General features: G+C 41.9%; 1 protein-coding gene across 8 annotated transcripts in view; it reads left to right on the top strand.

Moving 5' to 3' along the window:
* The window catches only part of TMTC1 (transmembrane O-mannosyltransferase targeting cadherins 1), a 214,886-nt gene that overhangs the window by 17,261 nt on the left and 179,057 nt on the right, over positions 1–18,568 (top strand). For 7 of the 8 annotated variants that reach the window (XM_032763965.2, XM_075069192.1, XM_075069198.1 and 4 more), the window contains exons 2-5: positions 3,196–3,373; positions 7,356–7,429; positions 7,678–7,854; positions 9,706–9,912. In XM_032763965.2, coding sequence (XP_032619856.2) covers positions 3,196–3,373; positions 7,356–7,429; positions 7,678–7,854; positions 9,706–9,912 — 636 coding nt within the window. The remainder of the gene's footprint in view (positions 1–3,195; positions 3,374–7,355; positions 7,430–7,677; positions 7,855–9,705; positions 9,913–18,568) is intronic. The other variant, XM_075069199.1, reaches the window with a different exon arrangement.

Consider the following 18,568-nt stretch of genomic DNA (forward strand, 5'->3'; position numbering starts at 1 on the left):
CCCAAGTGCATGGGCGTGATGGCAGCTTTTCTATTGCTGACATCAATGTGCACGTCTTCCCGTACCATTGAGACTAGCTTTTTACGGGCCGATGTCACCAAGCAAGTTTGGTCTCAAGGCAACTGATCATGGACAATGTTCAGCATTTGGGCAACAATGCTGAAACACAGTCAAATCTGTCCTCTTCCCTACACCAAACAATAAAGAATTCATCAGGGCAGTCCTGGACGCAAAAACCAGCGCGGGCCTTTCCCCACTTGCCTTAGCAAAACATAATTAACCAACCTCTGCAGGTTTCCCCACCCCACAGTGAGGCAGTGTCTCAGGTTGCTACATGGTGCAACCGCGTCAGACTAAATCAAAGCCTCTCCAGAACGTGGCTAACATCGATATATCACCAGGCTGTGACAACTAGATGTGGTGCTCACAGTCCCAAGCCGCACACTCGACTCCTGGTTGGTGGCTGGATCCCGTATGGGGATGCCGGAGTTCCTGTTCCATCTCCCTTAACCACCCTAACCTGGTTTAAAGACACATCTCGCTGGGATGGGGGGGGCACACCTCGGAGCCTGACAAACAGCAAGGGTTATGGCACGAAAAACGAGCTGTCCTTGCACATCAATATCAAGGAGCTCAGAGGTTATTTGCACCTTGGCGTGCCAAAGCATTCTTTCCCTCGTACAAGACCGTTGTGTAGGCAATCCTAAATAAGACAGCAAACCAATGGCCATGTTCTATCTGACAAGAAAAAAAAAAAACAAGGAGGAGCCCCGGTCATTGTGCTCTGCAAGAAAGCCCTCCTCATTTGGGAATTCTGTTAGCCCACTGCAATCACCCCTATCAAGCCTCATACCTGCCAGGTTCCAGAAACAGTATGGCAGACAGATTGAGCAGGAGTTTTCTCACGCAATGAGGTCGCTTCCCTGACATACATTCATTTGTTTTTCAGCATTCGGGGTTTGCCCCCGAATCAACTTGTTCGCTTTATGGACCATACAGGAATGCCAGCCTTCATTGCTCCTTCTGGGGTCACAGCCTGGGCCTCAATCACAGACGGTCCTTCCTAGAATCATGTGTCGGACCAAATACATTACGCCTTCCACCATTTCGCTGGTCGCAAAGGTGCACCCTCAAAAGGTCTGCCGGACAAGGCGGACGTCAGTGTTGGAACCTGTCAATTCAGGCTTCCCTACGTCTACATCTCAGCCCCAATCCTCATCTTTTCAGAACCATGGTTTCTCCTACACCCTGGATCTTCCGCTCACTGGTCTTGAGGATACCGTGTTTGAACCAAGGCTGAGTGTGCTGTTTTTAGAACATCCGGTAAGGCGGGTGCTCCTGGCAAGTTGCAAGCCTTCGAACTAGACTTACTTACAAAGCTAAATGGAAATGGTTTTCCAGCTGGTGCGTTCAGTGCGGGTGCCCCGCTCCAGCTTCAGTCCGGCATTCCTAGAAGTTACCTGATGTTTTGAAGGACAAGCACCTAGCCTTTGGATCCCTTAAAGGTTCACACTACACAGGCATTTCTGCTTCCACCCAGGAGCGGCATGATGCATCGTGGTTTGCATCGACCCAGTCGTCGGTGTTTCCTCAAAGGCTTGGAAAAAATCCATCCTCGAGTGAAGCAAGCGCTGTGCCTACATGGGACTAACTTGGTTTCTTTCCTGCCTTATGGGCCCCCATCCTTCGACCGCTGGCTTACCTGTCACTCCTCCATCTTTCCTGGAAGGTCAGCCTTACCGCGTGGCCAGCACGTCAGTGTCCCGAGCTATGGGCCTCTCATTGTGTGAACTGCTCTTAATACCATATCATAAATGATAAGTTCAGCTGAGACAGCTTTCCTGCAGTGTGTCACCGCCACATGTAAGTCAGGACATTTTTCTAAACTAGTGTGTGTTTTGTTTTGTGTTTTCTTTTTTTTTTTTTTTTTTTTTTTTTTTTTTTTTACCCAAAACCACACGCTGACTTTTGGGAACAACACCTCCATTCGCTGGATGTTAGGAGGGCGCTCGCCTTCTGTATAGACCAAACAAAGCCATTCCGTAAGACAATCCAGTTCTTCATGACCATCGCGGAGCGGATAAAAGGCGCCACTGGTCTCCTCGCAGCAGATATCTTCATGGATCACCATGTGTAATTGTGCCTGGTACAATGTGGTAAATGTCCCTCCGCCTGCTGTCACAGCTCACTGCACGAGAGCTCAGGCATCATCATCAGCCTTTCTGGCAAACGTTCCCCTCCAGGAAATCTGCAAGGCTGCTACGTGGGCCTTGGTGCACTCCTTCTGTCCCACTATGCCATTGTCCAGCACTGTCATGATAATGCGGCCTTTGGCAGAGCGATTCTTCAGTCTGCGGTTCCCCCACCTCCAAGGTAAGGCTTGGGAGTCACCTAACTGGAACTGATATGAACAAGCACTTGAAGAAGAAAAAACAGTTACTCACCTTTCTGTAACTGTTGTTCTTCGAGATGTGTTGCTCATATCTATTCCATTCCCCCCCACCTTCCCCTCTGTTGGAGTAGCCAGCAAGAAGGAACTGAAGTGTGGTCAGGCCGGCAGGGTCTTGTATAGAACGCCGTATCAGCGCCACTCCAGGGGGCTCCCCAGCCGGCCCGACGGGTAGCTGCTAGGGAAAAAGTTTCCAATATCCGTGCACATGACGCGCGAACACACCTAACGAATTGATAGGAGCAACACATCTCGAAGAGCAACAGTTACAGAAAGGTGAGTAACTGATTTTTTTGGAGAAAAAACGATCTTAATGAATCCATATCATAAAACTACCACATAACTCAGACTTGCGTGGAAGGTATCAGTGTTGAAAGGGCACAAATGTCACAGCTTTCATGTTGAAGTGCACGATTTACCCTGGAATAAGTATGTAAAGCACCTATCTATGAGCTGCTTAATTCAAGTCTGTGTTGTTAGCCTCTTACTTCATTTGCAGTGAAACTTGCCAAATTCAACCACGCATTTCAAAAGGCAGTGGTGGGAGGAGGCTGCAGCAGGGAGTGGTATCTTTTTATTAAGATTAACCAGATGTTCTGAGCAATTTTACCCTTTTTAATTTAACAGCCTATACTCTAAACTATGTATTTCGTCTGGTTTTAATGTGTGTGATTGATTTGCCATTGCAAGGATTCTATGGCCTAGTTATATTTATTATGGTTCTGTTCTGTTCTGTTTTCTTACAGGCTAAATATATTGTTGGCTGGTATGAACCCATTCTGTTTCCATGCAGTGAATGTAATTTTACATTGTCTGGTGACTCTTGTTCTGATGTATACGTGTGACAAAGCTGTATTCAAGGATGGTCGACTGGCTTTTGTCACGGCTCTCTTCTTTGCTGTGCATCCTATTCACAGTGAGGCTGTAAGTATATATGTAAAACTGAGATAGTACCTAAAAGAAATACATGTTTATAACTTAAAAAACAAACAAACCTTTAATACAAAACATACCATTAGCTGTGACTCAGTGTGGTGCTTGCTTTGAAGGGTCAACAGTAAAAAAAAACAAAAAACAAAGGAACCTCAAACCTTTTGCATTCAAAATAACAATATACATTAAGAATAAACTTCATAGTTGCTGTCTCTCCACTTAATACTATCTGTAATTCCAATTAGCCATCCTAACCAGTAATGCTAAAAATAGTTACACAATGTTTCAGCTGAAGAAAATGTGAATCCCCACTGTCTCTCAAAACCAGAAAACTTTGCGAGGCATCTGTCCTGCTGAGACATTGTTCTGTTTCTTAAATCTTTTTTCCAGAGTCTTCAATTTCTAAACAGAAAAGGATCCCTGTAATTCATAATGTAACTTGGTGTGCATTCTGGACAAGATAATAGGAAAATGCTGATACATGTCATAGGTCTATATTGACCCACGAATTTACTCACATAGCTCTTAATTAAAAACTATGGATTTTTTTTTTAATCTGGGAAAAAAGCTTCTTTGAATACACTTCATGGCAAAGTTGCAGTATATAAGCTTATGCTGCTTTTCTACTAATCACAGGAAAATGCAAGATATCAAAATATACAGATACCTTGTTTTAAAATGACGGCTATTTTAATTCCCATGTAGATAAAATGGTCGTGTGTTTTCTTTCAAATGGGGATGCAGTTTCTTCTGTTTCCAGGTAGACAACAAGTGTATGTCTAGTTAAGATATTGTCAGCATCATATTTTGTTGTTATGAACTATTGTAAACTAGTGAGAATGAAATGACTGCCAGTGCTGAGATCTTTTGAGGAGAGAGTGCCTTAATAACAAAAGAGCCATGAGCTTTACGGTTACCTCTTGTGTTGTCTCTTTAAGCACAACACAAGAGGTAACCTTTACAGCCAGGCTCCTTTACTTAATGCTGCTGTATAATGTAGGTGAGGCTACGTCTACACTACAGGATAATTCCGAATTACATTAAACCAGTTTTATAAAACAGATATTATAAATTTGATTTCACGCGGCCACACTAGGCACAGTAATTCGGCGGTGTGCGTCTATGGTCCGAGGCTAGCATCGATTTCTGGAGCATTGCATTGTGGGTAGCTATTCCATAGCTATCCCATAGTTCCCGCAGTCTCCCCCGCCCCTTGAAATTCTGGGTTGAATCGTTGTCGCGGGTGGTTCTGGGTAAATGTCGTCAGTCATTCCTTCCTCCAGAAAAACAACAGCAGACAATCCTTTCGCACCCGTTTTCCCTGGATTGCCCTGGCAGACGCCATAGCACGGCAACCATGGAGCCCGTTCAGCTTTTTTTTTTTCTTTACAGGTCACCGGTATGTTGGTAGCTGGATGCCCGCGGACAGAGGCGTACTCCAGCGCTACACAGCAGCATCATTTGCTTTTTGCATGATAGCAGAGTGTGTTACCAGTTGTTCTGTACGTCTTACTGCCGGAGTAAACTGTCAATGAGATTGACGGTTATCTCTCCCACTCTTTACGTCTACTGCCTATAGGAGTTCCCCTGCTGAGATCGGCCGGTTTGGCGCAAAAGCCAAAACTGAATTGACTCCCCGAGTCAATCCCTCCTTTATGGTTTTCTAAAAAAATAGTCCAGTCCTGCCTAGAATATTGGGGCAAGTGTTACTAAGAGGACCATGTATTGTATCATGAGCAGCACAGCTGCTCCATGTCCCTGTATATCCCGGGCAGGTTTTGACCCCTTGCAACAACCCCACCCGTTTTGCTTCCTCCTCCCCCAACCTTTCTGGGCTACTGTTGCGAGTGTCCCAACCATTGTGCTTGGTGGGGGGGGGGGGAAGTTATAAAGAATGCAGGAATAAGAAACAGGAGACTTGTTAGTGAGATAATAAAATGAGGGGGAGGCAGCCTCCCCGGTGCTATGACAGGTCCAGGCAGAACATTAATCGTTGTGCAGGGGAGAGGAGCCCAGCATGCTTGCCTGCTATGATAGTCCAGGCAGTACAGAATCTTTCTTTCACAGGAAAGGTGAGGGGGCTTGATGAAGCTCAGCCCCCAGTTGCCTTATGATGAAAGACGCGTTTTACCAGCGTTCTGTACCATTCTACTGTGGAATGACTTGGGAGTCATTCCTATTTTTTACTCAGGCCCCCCGGCCAGCCTCACCTGAGGCTTAGCCAGGGCACTCACAGGGCTGATTGGTTGACGATGGGATATCCAGTTCATATTGCTACCGATCTGCCCACCGGGTGAGGCGGAGAATAGCCAGATTTACTGCTCTTCACGCTGCAGCATCGCATCTACCAGCAGCATCAGTAGGACAGTAGGGTGACATTGAAAAGAGTCAAGAGAAGAAAACTGTTTATTTCCCTTTTTCTTTCATGTGCGGGGGGAGGGGGAGAATTAAATTTGACGAGGCTATTCGCTAACCACGCCGGACAATGTGTGTTTGACCCTACAGTCATTGGGAGCTTCAGCCCAAGAATGCAATTACCTTTTCGCTGCTGAGGAGTGCTGTGACTTGGGGATAGCTGGGAGTCCTCACTTTACCCCCTCCCTCGGTCCCTTCCCTATGAGCGTCCATTTGAGTCTCTGGCTCCCTACACTTGTCACACAGCACTGTGTAGCCTGTAGATTTTTTTTTCAAACGCAATTTGGCATTTGTCTTCTGTAACGGCACAGTTCGATAGAACAGTTTTTGTCTCCCCCATACAGGCCGATTCAGATCCCACTATCTCCCGTACGGTCCATGCTGGAAGCTCTTTTGATTTGGGGGACTGCTCCCGCCACCCTTTGCTGATCAGAGCTCCATGCTTGGGCAAACAGGAAATATAATTCAAAAGTTCGCGGGGCTTTTCCTGTTTACCTGCCCACTGCGTCCGAGTTCAGATCGCTGTCCAGAGCGGTCAGTGGTGCACTGTGGGATACCTCCCGGAGGCCAATAATGTCGATTTCCGTCCACACTAACAGTATTCTGAAGTAATACTATCGATTATAACGTTACTCCTCTCATTTTGTAGGAGTACAGAAATCGATTTAAAGAGCCCTTTAAATTGATTTAAAGAGCACTGTAGTGTGGACGGGTACAGCGTTAAATCGATTTAACGCTGTTAAAATCGATTTAACGGCGTAGTGTGGTCCAGGCCTGAGGCTTTAGAGGAGGCTGGCTTTGAATTTACTCTTGTCTAGATCAGAATTTGGGGAGTTTAAAGCAAGTGCCAAAGCATTGAAGAGTACATAAATAAGTTATCTTAAAACAACAAAAGCTTCAAAGGGCCTTTAATTTCCTTTATGTGCAGTTTCTGAATCTTTATTAAGTAGAATGCTGAAATATTTTGTAATTTGAATAATTATAAAGAAACTTACCAATTAGAGTTTGAAAAACTCTCCTACATACTAAGTTAGCAATTGCAATTTGTTGTCTGAACTGATTATTAACTAATATTTGAGTAATAAGCTTTCTTATTATGTAGGAGTGACTTTTAGTCTTTGGGGAGGATTCTTATCTAAAAATCAGTTCTCACAGTATTAAAGAATATGACTAAACTCCACAGTTTAGTGAATCAGGCATACATTTCTCTTTTTGATCAGCATTTTAATTATTTCATAAAAATCCTGACCACAGTTATGTTTTTATTTTCTGAGCTTCTATAAATGCTTTTAAAAATAATTTAACTTTGTTTTAGTCAGTCTGTGTACTGTTGTTATTACACAAAATAGCTTAATTACTCCATATCTATATCTGTATTAGAAAAATACCCAAATTCCTACTGATTAGAGTGCCAGGATGTGGGGAAGAAGAGAGAGACAGAAAGGAAAGGAGGGGAAAAACCCATAAAGCAAAGGCAATTGGTATGGGTCATTGAAACAGTCTCTAAAGGGTTTTTTTAAAGTGTAATTTTCATGTCTTTCTTTTTTTCTCCTCTTAGGTAACAGGTATTGTAGGCAGAGCAGATGTCTTAGCCTGTCTACTGTTTCTTTTGGCTTTTCTCTCCTATAATAGGTATGGATCTTTAATATTAAATGTTATGAAATGTTGTGAGACATGAGTTTTTTTGCGGGGAGGAATCCATATAAAATCCTAACTATTGTACCCAAGTTTGTGTTCGCAGCACTGGGTTCATGGTTATTAAGAATATTTTTTTAATGTTTTAAGAATGATGGACATGCACTTGGAAAATGTTTAATGAACTAATTAATAAATATGAAAATAACTTAAATTAAAATCTCTATATCAAATCTATTTTGCAGGAGTGTGGATCATTTTTATGTTGGGGAACATTTCCCTCCCACTGCCTCTCCATTCTTCTTGCTGCTTAGTTTATTTCTTGGGACCTGTGCAATGCTGGTGAAGGAAACTGGAGTCACTGTGTTTGGTGTGTGCTTGGTTTATGACTTGCTTTTCCTGTCCTACAATAGACTTAGACTGTAAGTAACTTAATATATTCTTCAAACCTTGACACCATTTGTGTATAATATACAGTATGATGGATGGAATTCTGTCCCCATTGAAGTTAATCGGAAACTCCCATTGACTCCAGTAAAGCTAGGATTTCATCCTATATTTTATTTTATGTTTTGCTTGGTCCCATTGCTGGGTGGGTAGCTAGCAAACAGTGAAGAAATGATCTACAGAAACACAACTCAGTTATAGCTAACTTTGAAAGGGTTTGATTTTTATTTTTGTGTGAATTTTGACTGGTAGTATCAATGATATTTAAAACTTATTGGCTTAATTTCTGCAGTAGCAGCAAACTAAAACCCCATAACTGTTTGTTCAAAATCTGATGATGTGTGAAGTTAAGTTTTATATCAGATTTAGTAATAAAATCAGATTTGTTCATTCATTTCTTAATATTTTATTTGTAACATGAATGATGCTTATGTCGGAACTCTTATGAGCCCTCAAGCAATATCTTTAAATGTTTTTTTCTTTTTTCCCCTCTGTAAATCTAAATTTGTTAAATTGGAAATATTTTTTTCATCTGTTTTTGGGTGGCTCAAGAATTCCACAGCTGGAGAATTCAGCGGTTATCAACACTTAGTTCAGAAAAATCAAATCCATTCAAGGGGACTTACCACAGTCTTAGTTCTGCCGGTAGCTATATGGCTCCTTACTTATAGTGTTAAGTTCTTCTCTTTTTGATAGGCATTAACAACATGTAGAGCCTGTTACATCCATCTCTCCCCCAAACATTCAGTGTTTCTAGACTTTCTACATCCTTGTCCCCTCTCAACTGTTTTTTCTTTTCTGTTGACTTTAACGGGACTTAGATAAGGCCCTATGAAAAAATCCATCCCTCCACATGTAGTACTAATCAGTGGTAAGCTATGATACATCACTAGGGTATTTCTTCTGTCTTGATTCTAATACATAACCTCACAAATGGTCTGCCAGTGGCAAGCTATGGACTTCTTTGGGGTTGGCAATCAGAATTCTTGTAGTGTGTACATTTACAATGGATTGTGTGGAGTTGCAGGAACTCTGTGACTAAGGATGGCAGAATTATTTAATTATTCATGGGAAAAGCCATGCACTTATTTTATATCCCTCTTTTTCTTGGGTTCATGTTCCAGCAGTCTCTGAACATTCAGTTTCCTTGCTTCAGTGACATTAAATAATGGTCATGCCTGGGCCAGAGACCTTACAGTAATGAGAGGCTCTGTGGCCCAGATGTGATGCATTTTAATATTCATTCTAATTTATTGTGCACTAGTGTAGCTGTTTATGGTGCTCAGAATTTTGTCTGTGTGTTTGCTTGATTTTAAAGGGTAGGAGAGAACCTGCAGCCAAGTGCTGCTGAGACTCCTTCCCGCACCCCCTGTTTGTTTGAACTAGACCTTCTCTCTTTTTTTTTTTTTTTTTTAACAACTGAGCTGCCACAAAGGATAATTGTCTAATGAAATATACTATGCAATTTCTCCCTCTGACTCCCCATCATTCTCACCGCTGTAAGCTCTCTTGAGGCCTATAAGAAAGATTTAGACTAATAATATTCTGTGAGGTTCTTTTACATATTTTTAATACTGTAGTTTGTACAATAGCTAAGAATCCATTTATGCCCAGTAGCGGTGAGGTAAATGCCAGATCTTTGCATGGAGAACTGAAGGAAATGTCATGTATTGTATTAAGATAGCAGTTTGGGATAACTTTTTCCAATACATTTTTTTTTTTTTAATGAAGTAAACATGAAACAAAAGAACCGTCACTTAAAAGGCCTCTTTCTCTCCCTCCTATCCTCCTCCCCCCTTGTGCTTCTCAATTCAATGAGTAATTAGGAGAAATGGAGGGGTGCATCTGAGGTTCGCACGGCAGCCTGTGGCTTCTCCATCTGCTTCGCTGCAGATTCCTCCATCCAGCAGGGAGAATGGGAAGCACCGGTTTGCTCACAAAGGGACCTGGAACTCATGCCACCCTGCATCACCTGAAGAGCAACGGAGCAGCAGCCTTTCTGTCTCAAACAAAGCCATGTGGGCTATTCTTAGGTACTGTACAACCACAAGTGGTTCTGATTTTTTTTTTCTTTTTTTCTCAACAAGTTGATTTATATCTTTGTATATTTTTAATGACAAGAATCACTACTTTCTTTAAACATTTTTATTAAAAAAAAAACAAAAACAACTATAATTGTTGAGTGAGGAAAAAACAGGGTGGGGGGCCAGGATGGATTAAATGAGTACATTTCTGCTGCTTGAGGAGAAGAAGAAAGGATTGATATCACTTCACAGCTGAGAAGAATCGGTATTTTTAGAAAAGGCCAGGCATTAGAGAGAGGGCTTTGTCCCCCCGCCATCTTATCCGGTGGGATGGAGTGCTTTTTAAACAAAGAATAAAATTTTCAAAAGAGACTCGGTGACCTAGCCACCTGAGTGCCATCCAAAGTCAATGGGAGTTACGCTGTTTTTGATACAGTACCCAAAAGCTTGAGACGCAGGTAAGGCTTTTTGGTAGTACTTAGACCAGCAAGGGCCAGCCAGACTCTTCCAGCAGACAGTTCCTACATCAGATCATATGCCATCTAAGTCCTTTTGGCAGCTTGTGTGCAAGCAATATTTCATAATTATGAAATGGCCCCAGAAAACAGGACATTAATGGAGGCTTATGTTTGGCTGTCAGCAATATGTAAATCCTGTCAGCAGTGCTCATTAATTGTATAGTCCACAACTATGTTGTTTATATTTATTTGCAAATTCCATTTCTTAATAGCTAAAATAGACTCCAGGGTATATGACCATAAGGGGAGGCGGAGGAAGTATTGTCAGGTCAGGTGATCAGTCTTTGCCTTTCATCTTGTGCCTTATAATACCATTTGTGTCCAGCTATAATTGCCCATAAATACTCTGCCTGAATTACTAGAGGGTCCTATTGTTTGAAGATAATGTGTAAATGTCTCTGTTTTTTTGGTATTCTATATCTTTCTGGTGTAATAATGCGTAGAGACCTCAGTCAGAATCAGGAATCCCTATGGGGTAAACACTTAGTAAGATACAATCTGTGCTGCAAAGAGCCTACAATTAATTACTTAATTTTAATTAATGTATATGTAATTTTAATTAATGGATAACGTTAATGTATTTTTCCATTTGTTTGATGCTACAGATGGAAAGAACTAAAGGTGCATTCAACAAATACATTATTTTAAAATTACCTTTCCACCCCACTTGCCACCAGGTTGCCCAGAATGTCCTGGCTCCGTAGTTTACACTCAGAGGCATTGATAGAGCCACAACTCATATATCTGGACTTCTGGGGAGGAGGATACATTTTAAAATAATTTTTGTATTGCATGCCTCTTTAATCCTTTCCTGCTTTGAAAAGTCAATACAAATATATTTTGTCCACCTTAGCAAAATTACAGATCACTTTAATTTGTACCCTACACTAATCCAGATTATCAACTGGCATAAATTGTTTTAGCTCCACTGAAGTCAATGGAGCGATGCTGATCTTTTCCTGGCTGAGGATCTGACTCTTTGAATGTAGCCCCTAACAACATGTGAAGAATCATGACCCAACACACACACAAACTCAGCCACTTGACTGGTTCACTTGCAGGAGAAAGCTTGTGTACCTGAAATTAAATAATTGATAGTGTTGTGTGAAGGACAATAGTAGAATGAAGACGAATTATTAAAGCAGTCTCTCAATACAGTGTGGTACACCTGGATTGTGAAACCCTGCTTACTAGAAGTGATGATGGGTTGGGATGGAAGTCCTGTGTGGACTATGTGTTGGAGAGAGTTTTGTGGAGTCACTGCTGGCTTTTATATGTTCTGCCCCCCTAAACTAGCTAGAAATTCTCTCTCCCAGTCCTTCAGTCACTAAACAGTTTGCTACCACTGGCAACCGATCTGTATTTAGGGCAGAACTGATTCCATATAGAGGTTTCTGAAGCCTGTAAGAGAGGATACTGTTCATGGTGCCTGTCGTTGGGCATCCCTTATTAGCCAGTTCATTAAGCATCATTGACTTTTTTTTTCTTGAGTGTTGTGTCAATATCCACTGTAAGTACAGGCTATTATATGCAAATCATTGACATGACAGTCCATGGTACCTCTTTGTCACTAATCAATAGGGTAAATGGTCCCATACTACAGAAATTATAGGATGCAGGTCGATAGAATCCTGATGGTCTACCTTGACAATGTGAATTTGCCTGTGGTTGTGTTTTGCTTTAAAGAGGGCGAGGGTTTGGTAATCTTGCATTTATGAAAACTAGTTTATTTCTTCCTTCTCTCAAGTGGAAATGCACTGAATCCCAGTTTCGCTTAGCATTGATCTTTCATGTGACAAAACCACAAAATAAATTAGTGCAGTTGGCCAGTCTCTCTGCTATTTCTGATCTGGCCATCTCTAGAGCAGAAGAGTTGCTGGAAAATAGAACTGTAAGGAAGACTCCAGGATTTTTGGGAAAGATGAGGGAAAGGGACAGAGAACGTTGGTGGTGGGAAACTGCCTACAAAATTGGTTGATAAATTTAGGTTTTTTGCTGCATCCCAAAAGGTCTAGAACAACTAGTAAGCCCAGGTGATCATAATGTCTTATGATATGGCAGGCTGATGGGCTCCTCAAATACACAGTCCGATATCCTACCTTGGGACCACCACTCTTTCTATCCTCTGTTTTCTCCTTTTTTTTTGATCTGTCTTCTCCATCTGTGTTTGTCTGTATTTCATCCTTTCTCTGTCAAATACTATGGCGAAAGCCACCAATGTAAGAAACCAGATAGATTTATTTCCTCTTTATTTCTCTCTCTCCTCTGTTTTGCTTTCTTCCCTCATTTCTTTATTCCCTGTGTTCTGTCTTTCTCTTTTGCTTCAACCTTTCTTGAACTCCAACTACCTCTCCCCTCCCCCAAAACATCCTTTTTGGAACATTTTCCCCTTCCATATGGGGGAAGCCTCCATTTTATTTCTTTCTCTGCAGGGGCAGCTGCACAAGTCAAGCGGCGGTGCTCTACATAGAGAATGGATGCAGAGGGAGTCTGTCCAGTATGCTAATTAGCATCAGTTTCCCTCAGCTGCCTTTCTGAGTGTTTAAAGTGTTTCTGTGCATAATGAATCAAGCTCTATGTACAGCTCTGATTGCGTGACCCTTGCCAGCTTCCCTTTTTAGCTGGCTGTGTGTAAAGCTCTCAGGAGCTGACGCACAGTTTTGACCACTGAGGATGGCCAGTCGTCTGCTGCTCATGGTACAACCAGCCCAGTAGCTGAAAGCCTTACAGGATGTGTTTGTGTGGTAGATCTATTTTATTATGAATTCTCCCATTCCCCTAAAACACCTGTACACACCTAATCTTGAGCTTTCCTCCTCCATGTCACTTTGATATGTTACATGAAGAGGCTTGTTTGCCTGTGACACCAGCTATATTCAGCTGTCCTACATGGGCAGTTTGGTATACCAAGGGCCTAATTTCTCTTGCCTTGCACCTTTGTTAATTTTACACCAGTGCAAAGTGAGTGTAAAATGTTGCTAAATCAGAATGACAACATTTACATCCACTTTGCATTGACTATGCACCGGAGTTAATGACTGCACCACATTTAAGGCCAGGAGGGTCAGACTTTTTGTGTTTACTGTACCTCCCCACTTCTGCATAGTGCTCTGTACAATGTGGGATGTCTGTGTCTAGGATTTGCTAAATACTTCGGAACGCAGAGCTGAAAATCATATTACTAATGTTTCTAATCTTGCTGCTGGGGCTGGGCCAGGCTTTGTGCTATCATATCAGTAGATGAAGAATTATCTAGGTTTGTTATCATAAAGCTTATTGGAAATTACTCTGGTGCTTTAAGTGACTACATAAACTGAGCCATGTCAGAGAGAAAAATAAAATACTTCAATATAAGCCTTTTATGCTTTCATTCAAAAATAGCAATAATGCCTTACTCCAAAGTAGTAACCTTTTTAAAAGGTTTAAAACATGTCTCGTATACTCTCTGCTGTTGTCTTTGGCGATCTTGCCCTTGCTCCAAATTCTGGGTTCATCTAGGGTAGCATAAAGGTAGATTTGTTGTTATGAGAGTAACTATGCTAGTGAGATGCTATAATACAATATTAGATCAATTTACCCAACACCTGCATGTCTGAGATCTAAGGCTTGCAATCACAGTGGAAAAATAAATGTGCTGCCATATTCCCAAAACTATAATCCCAGAGAGACTGTCAATTATTAATCATATTGAAAAGTGTTTACCTATTACTATTGCTTGTAAGAACCAATAAGATGGTTCTCAGTCTGTGGTTCATGAAACTCTGGTGGTCTGTAGAGAGCTGACCAGTCACATGCTACCAACCTTTCTCTTTCTTGTTTCCAGTTGCTAAATCCCATTAAAAAGCAGATAATATGCATGAAATACTTCTCCATATAAGCAATTTTTCTTTAGTTGCCATAGGTACATTACATGACCATGAATAGGGAGGTGTCCATGAGACAGTGTATTAAAATGTTGTCTACACTGTGCAAAACATTGAAAATCCCTGTTATAATTTAAAAAGATTTTGAGGAATAAATTAGCATTGTGCTTTTGACAGCACTCAGCATATAACCAGTTTCCTTGTTTCTCCTATATAGTCATCATCTGCTTTGATTTGAATGGGTCTTTCACACAACAACAGGGAGAAGGAAAAGATTGTTGTTTTTAGTTGTGAAAAACACAAAAATTGTCAAGGAGAATTGGGCGTAGATGTGGCACCTGAAGTTATTTTTAATTTATTTTTCAAAATGGGCTAGGTTTCTAGTTATTGGCCTTTTCATGGAATAAAACAGCTTTGCACTGCTTATTGTGTACTGTAGTTAACTATACATCAGTCAACTTTCTATTAATAGCTTTATCATGTATATTACTGCTAGAGCTGACTGAAAAATGCAGAAAAATTTTAGTGGTGAAATTTGTGGGCAAAAGTATAATTAGCACTAACTAGAGCTAGTTATGTAAATCTCAGCTCTCACAGTGGTTTTAAAACTTATTTGATCATGCTTCCCTGTCTTTTTGTCTGTAATAGTTCACGCTTCCCCACCAGGCACCCAGTCAGCAGCCTCTGCTCTCTGTCCGCCCAACTCTGAAGGCAGAGTGGAGAATGGTGGCTGCCGGCCGAGTGCCCAGCTCTGAAGACAACGCCACTGTGCAGCAGCAGCAAAGTAAGGGTGGCATGGCATGGCATGGCATTGCCACCCTTTTTTCTCCACTGATGCTGGTCTCGGTGCTGCCTTCAGAGCTAGGCACCCAGCCAGCAGCCATTGCTCTCCAGCCGCCCAGCTCTGAATGTGCACAGTAAGTTTGTTCCCCTGGGCCAAAGCTTCTCCCGATCCCCCTCCCGCCCCCCAAAATACATTCCATGCCTAGGACTGGCCTTAGGGTTAGGTGACCGCTGAGGGTGCCATGGTTGGAAGGCGGGGGTGCTGTCCAAGTGCTGCAAACTGGTGGGCCTGGGCTGCCGGAGTGGAGGTGAGTGCTGGTGAGCATGGGGCTAGAGCCCTGCCTGGCCGTCTGAGTGAAGGGTGGGCAATACCAGCCTGGTAGAGAGGCACAGGCAGTAGGGCTCACCCCTGCGGAGCCAGTGGGCCAGTCCCTGGGTTGCCCCCTTCCCACGGCATAGCAGTCAGGTGATGTATGGCTAGGGGAGCCCCTGGGCTCAGAAAGTCTTCCTTGTGCATGCTGCTGTGGGTGGCTGGAAAGCATACCATGCCACTCTTGCATCTGCGCTGCTGCTGGTGGCCACTCTGCTTTCAGAGCTGGGCAGCCGGAGAGTGGCAGCTGCTGGCTGGGAGCCCATGCAGGAGCTAGGAACCTCTAGGCTTGGCAGTTCATATTCCCGGCACCTCTGTGCTCCAAGGTTGGTCAAACTTAGGATCAGACAGATAGTGTTCATTTAGAGTTGCTAAATATGTGTGCTTTAGCTCACTTCTCAGTGCTGGGGGATCCAGGAGCAAAAACGATGGATCCAAATTCAATTAAGTCAATATGATTACTCCAGAGATGCATTGGAGCTAATAAATAAACTGTCAGCAGTGTTGTTCGCTCTTGCGGTACTCTGTAAGCAAACTGGGAACAGGCTTTAGTGTATTGTGTATACCAGGCAGTGTTAGTGTATCAATCGGCAGTCCGACCTATCAAGAAAAGTATGATGAGGTCATACTGTATTTTCCTTTATAGCCTAGTGAAGCTCGCAGATTCTGTTTCAATTCAAACAGATGCCGATCTCCAGCATGCAGCAAGAAGGAAGAGAGAGGGAAACCAGTGACAGTGGAGGTGAAGGTGTATCAGTTGCTTGTGATTATTTTGGCCTTTCCTAATTAGGTACACAAGGTGGTATTTCTCTTTGCGTTTCGTATGTAGCCATAGTTCATCTCAAGTAAGACTCTATAACATGTTTCTACTTAAACATAAAATTCTTGCTTATATTCATTTTGAAAAATAGAAACCTCACTTACTATTCAGTATTTTATTACTTGCATTGAAAACCAGTGTTGCAATTAGAGCTGTGAGAATAAGTGATTTTTCAGTTTGCTGGCAATTCCAAAAATTGGAGGGGGGGAGGAGTGAGAGGAATGGTTCAGATTGAAGCAAAACCAAGACTTTTCTGAATTTTTCATGAATTGAAAAAGTTGGGAAAATTTTGTTTCAGATTGACTAGAATGAAATATTTTATTTCCAGGCATTTTTTTTTAACTGCTCTTGCAATTTTTTAAATTTCTTACAAAAGGAATTTCATTTTTAATGTCAGAAAGCAATTTTATAGCAAGGTTTGGATTAGAACGTCTGACTATCATGTTTTAGCGCAAACAGATGGGACCATAAAGTAGCCCATATTGATCAATGAATAGTAATTATGAAAGTACTTGGAATATAATTATTGCTAGGCTCCCTTTTATATAAAATTATATCTGTTCTTCCCTCCCTGCCCTCCTCCCTCCCTGCCCTCCCCCCGATTCCACTGAGTTCAGTGGGAGCAAATGGGATTTGGTTATTTTAGTTTACGTGATGAGATGCACTATACACTGTGCTTTTTTATTTAAACTGTTTATTGTTTTTGGTGCCCAGCATACAACTAAAAAGAAAAACCCAAATGTGTGACTCTACCCTCAAAAGCATTTTGGGTTTTTGACCATGCAACAACAAAATAGTAGAGGAGGGAATTGAAAATGATATGGAAAGTATGTAACTAAGTACATGTACATAAGTAGCTATACAGCTGCATATTTTTCTATAACTGAGGCTTCAAGATTCAGCATTTCTTGTGAAATATCAGTCTGCCATAACTGTAAGTTAGGGGAATAATAACAATCTTGTATGAAGCAAAGGTCCTAGCTCTTAAGTGAATATATTTGGGAGAGGTGTTGCCAGAGTGTTAATCATGATAACTTGTTCCTAGTGCCCTTGCTACAGTGATTATACGATATTTTCGTGGATGTTTAACTACAAAAATACCTAGACAGTTTAAAGAGACCCTGTCAAGGTTCTTGGGTTCAAATTTTAACTTTTTATAGGCCCAGATGACAGCTGTTTTCCTAGTCCATGTGGATCAAATTCTGGGAGTGAGGACTATCGCAGTAACTGATTTGTGTCCTAATACAAGACATTTTTATATAAGAAAATAAAACTGAAAAAAAACATAGATATTGAACCTGTCAAACACTTATGAACACTCATAACTTTGCTCCCCTCAATAGTCCCACTGAAGTCAATTGAATTATTCACGTGAGCCAAGTTTTGCATGTGTTAAATGCTTTGCAGGAGCAGGGTCATAGTATACAATGGCTGTTGTTCATTTTAGCCCACTGTCTGTAAAGTTACATGGGGCTTAGGGACAGCTGTATAAAAGTAAATTGTGCCTCTGCCCCATACTTGGCTTCAACAAGTTTATGCATTGTGATGGACATGGAGCTGCTATGTAATCCAAGTAATGAGATAATTTTATGAATACTGTATATGACCTGGTCAGCGAGATGAAGTTACTATATGAAATATACTGCTCCAGTTTAATAGGGAGGCTAAATGAAAAACAGGAAAAGCAACATGATGGATCTAGTTAAGAAACATCTGGGTGAACACTTGGGAGAGTGGGGGGAATCAATTACAGACCAAGGCCCTATTTCTAGGCCCCAGCCCAAAGTGACAGCTGTTTTGCCAGGTTAGGAACCTAATGATCAAAAGGACATTCAACAATTAAAAAGCCACTCCTCTAGAGAAAAAGGGGAGTGCATTGTCAGGTGCTCTCCAGGTGGGACAGTTTGACCTAGAGAGAAGCTCTGCAGAGAGAGTTTGTCTCCCTTCACCAGACCCAGGGAATAGTAAGCCTCAGGGAGAGGCAACCATACATTATACACTGGCTTATTGTTTTGAGATCAGTTTTCTCCTGGATGGTTTAACTCTAAATAAATAACACACCTCTACCCAGATATAATGCTGTCCTTGGGAGCCAAAAAATCGTACTGCGTTATAGGTGAAACTGCGTTATATCGAACTTGCTTTGATCCGCTGGAGTGCGCAGCCCTCCCCCCAAGCACTGCTTTACCGCGTTATATCCAAATTTGTGTTATATTGGGTTGCGTTATATTGAGGTAGAGGTGTACTTTGCTTAACAAAGGCTGTTTGGTTACTGTTTACCACTGTCATTACTCTCAGCTGGAGCAGAACT

This window comes from Chelonoidis abingdonii, chromosome 1 (genome assembly GCF_003597395.2).
Source record: "Chelonoidis abingdonii isolate Lonesome George chromosome 1, CheloAbing_2.0, whole genome shotgun sequence".
NCBI classification, from domain to species: domain Eukaryota; kingdom Metazoa; phylum Chordata; order Testudines; family Testudinidae; genus Chelonoidis; species Chelonoidis abingdonii.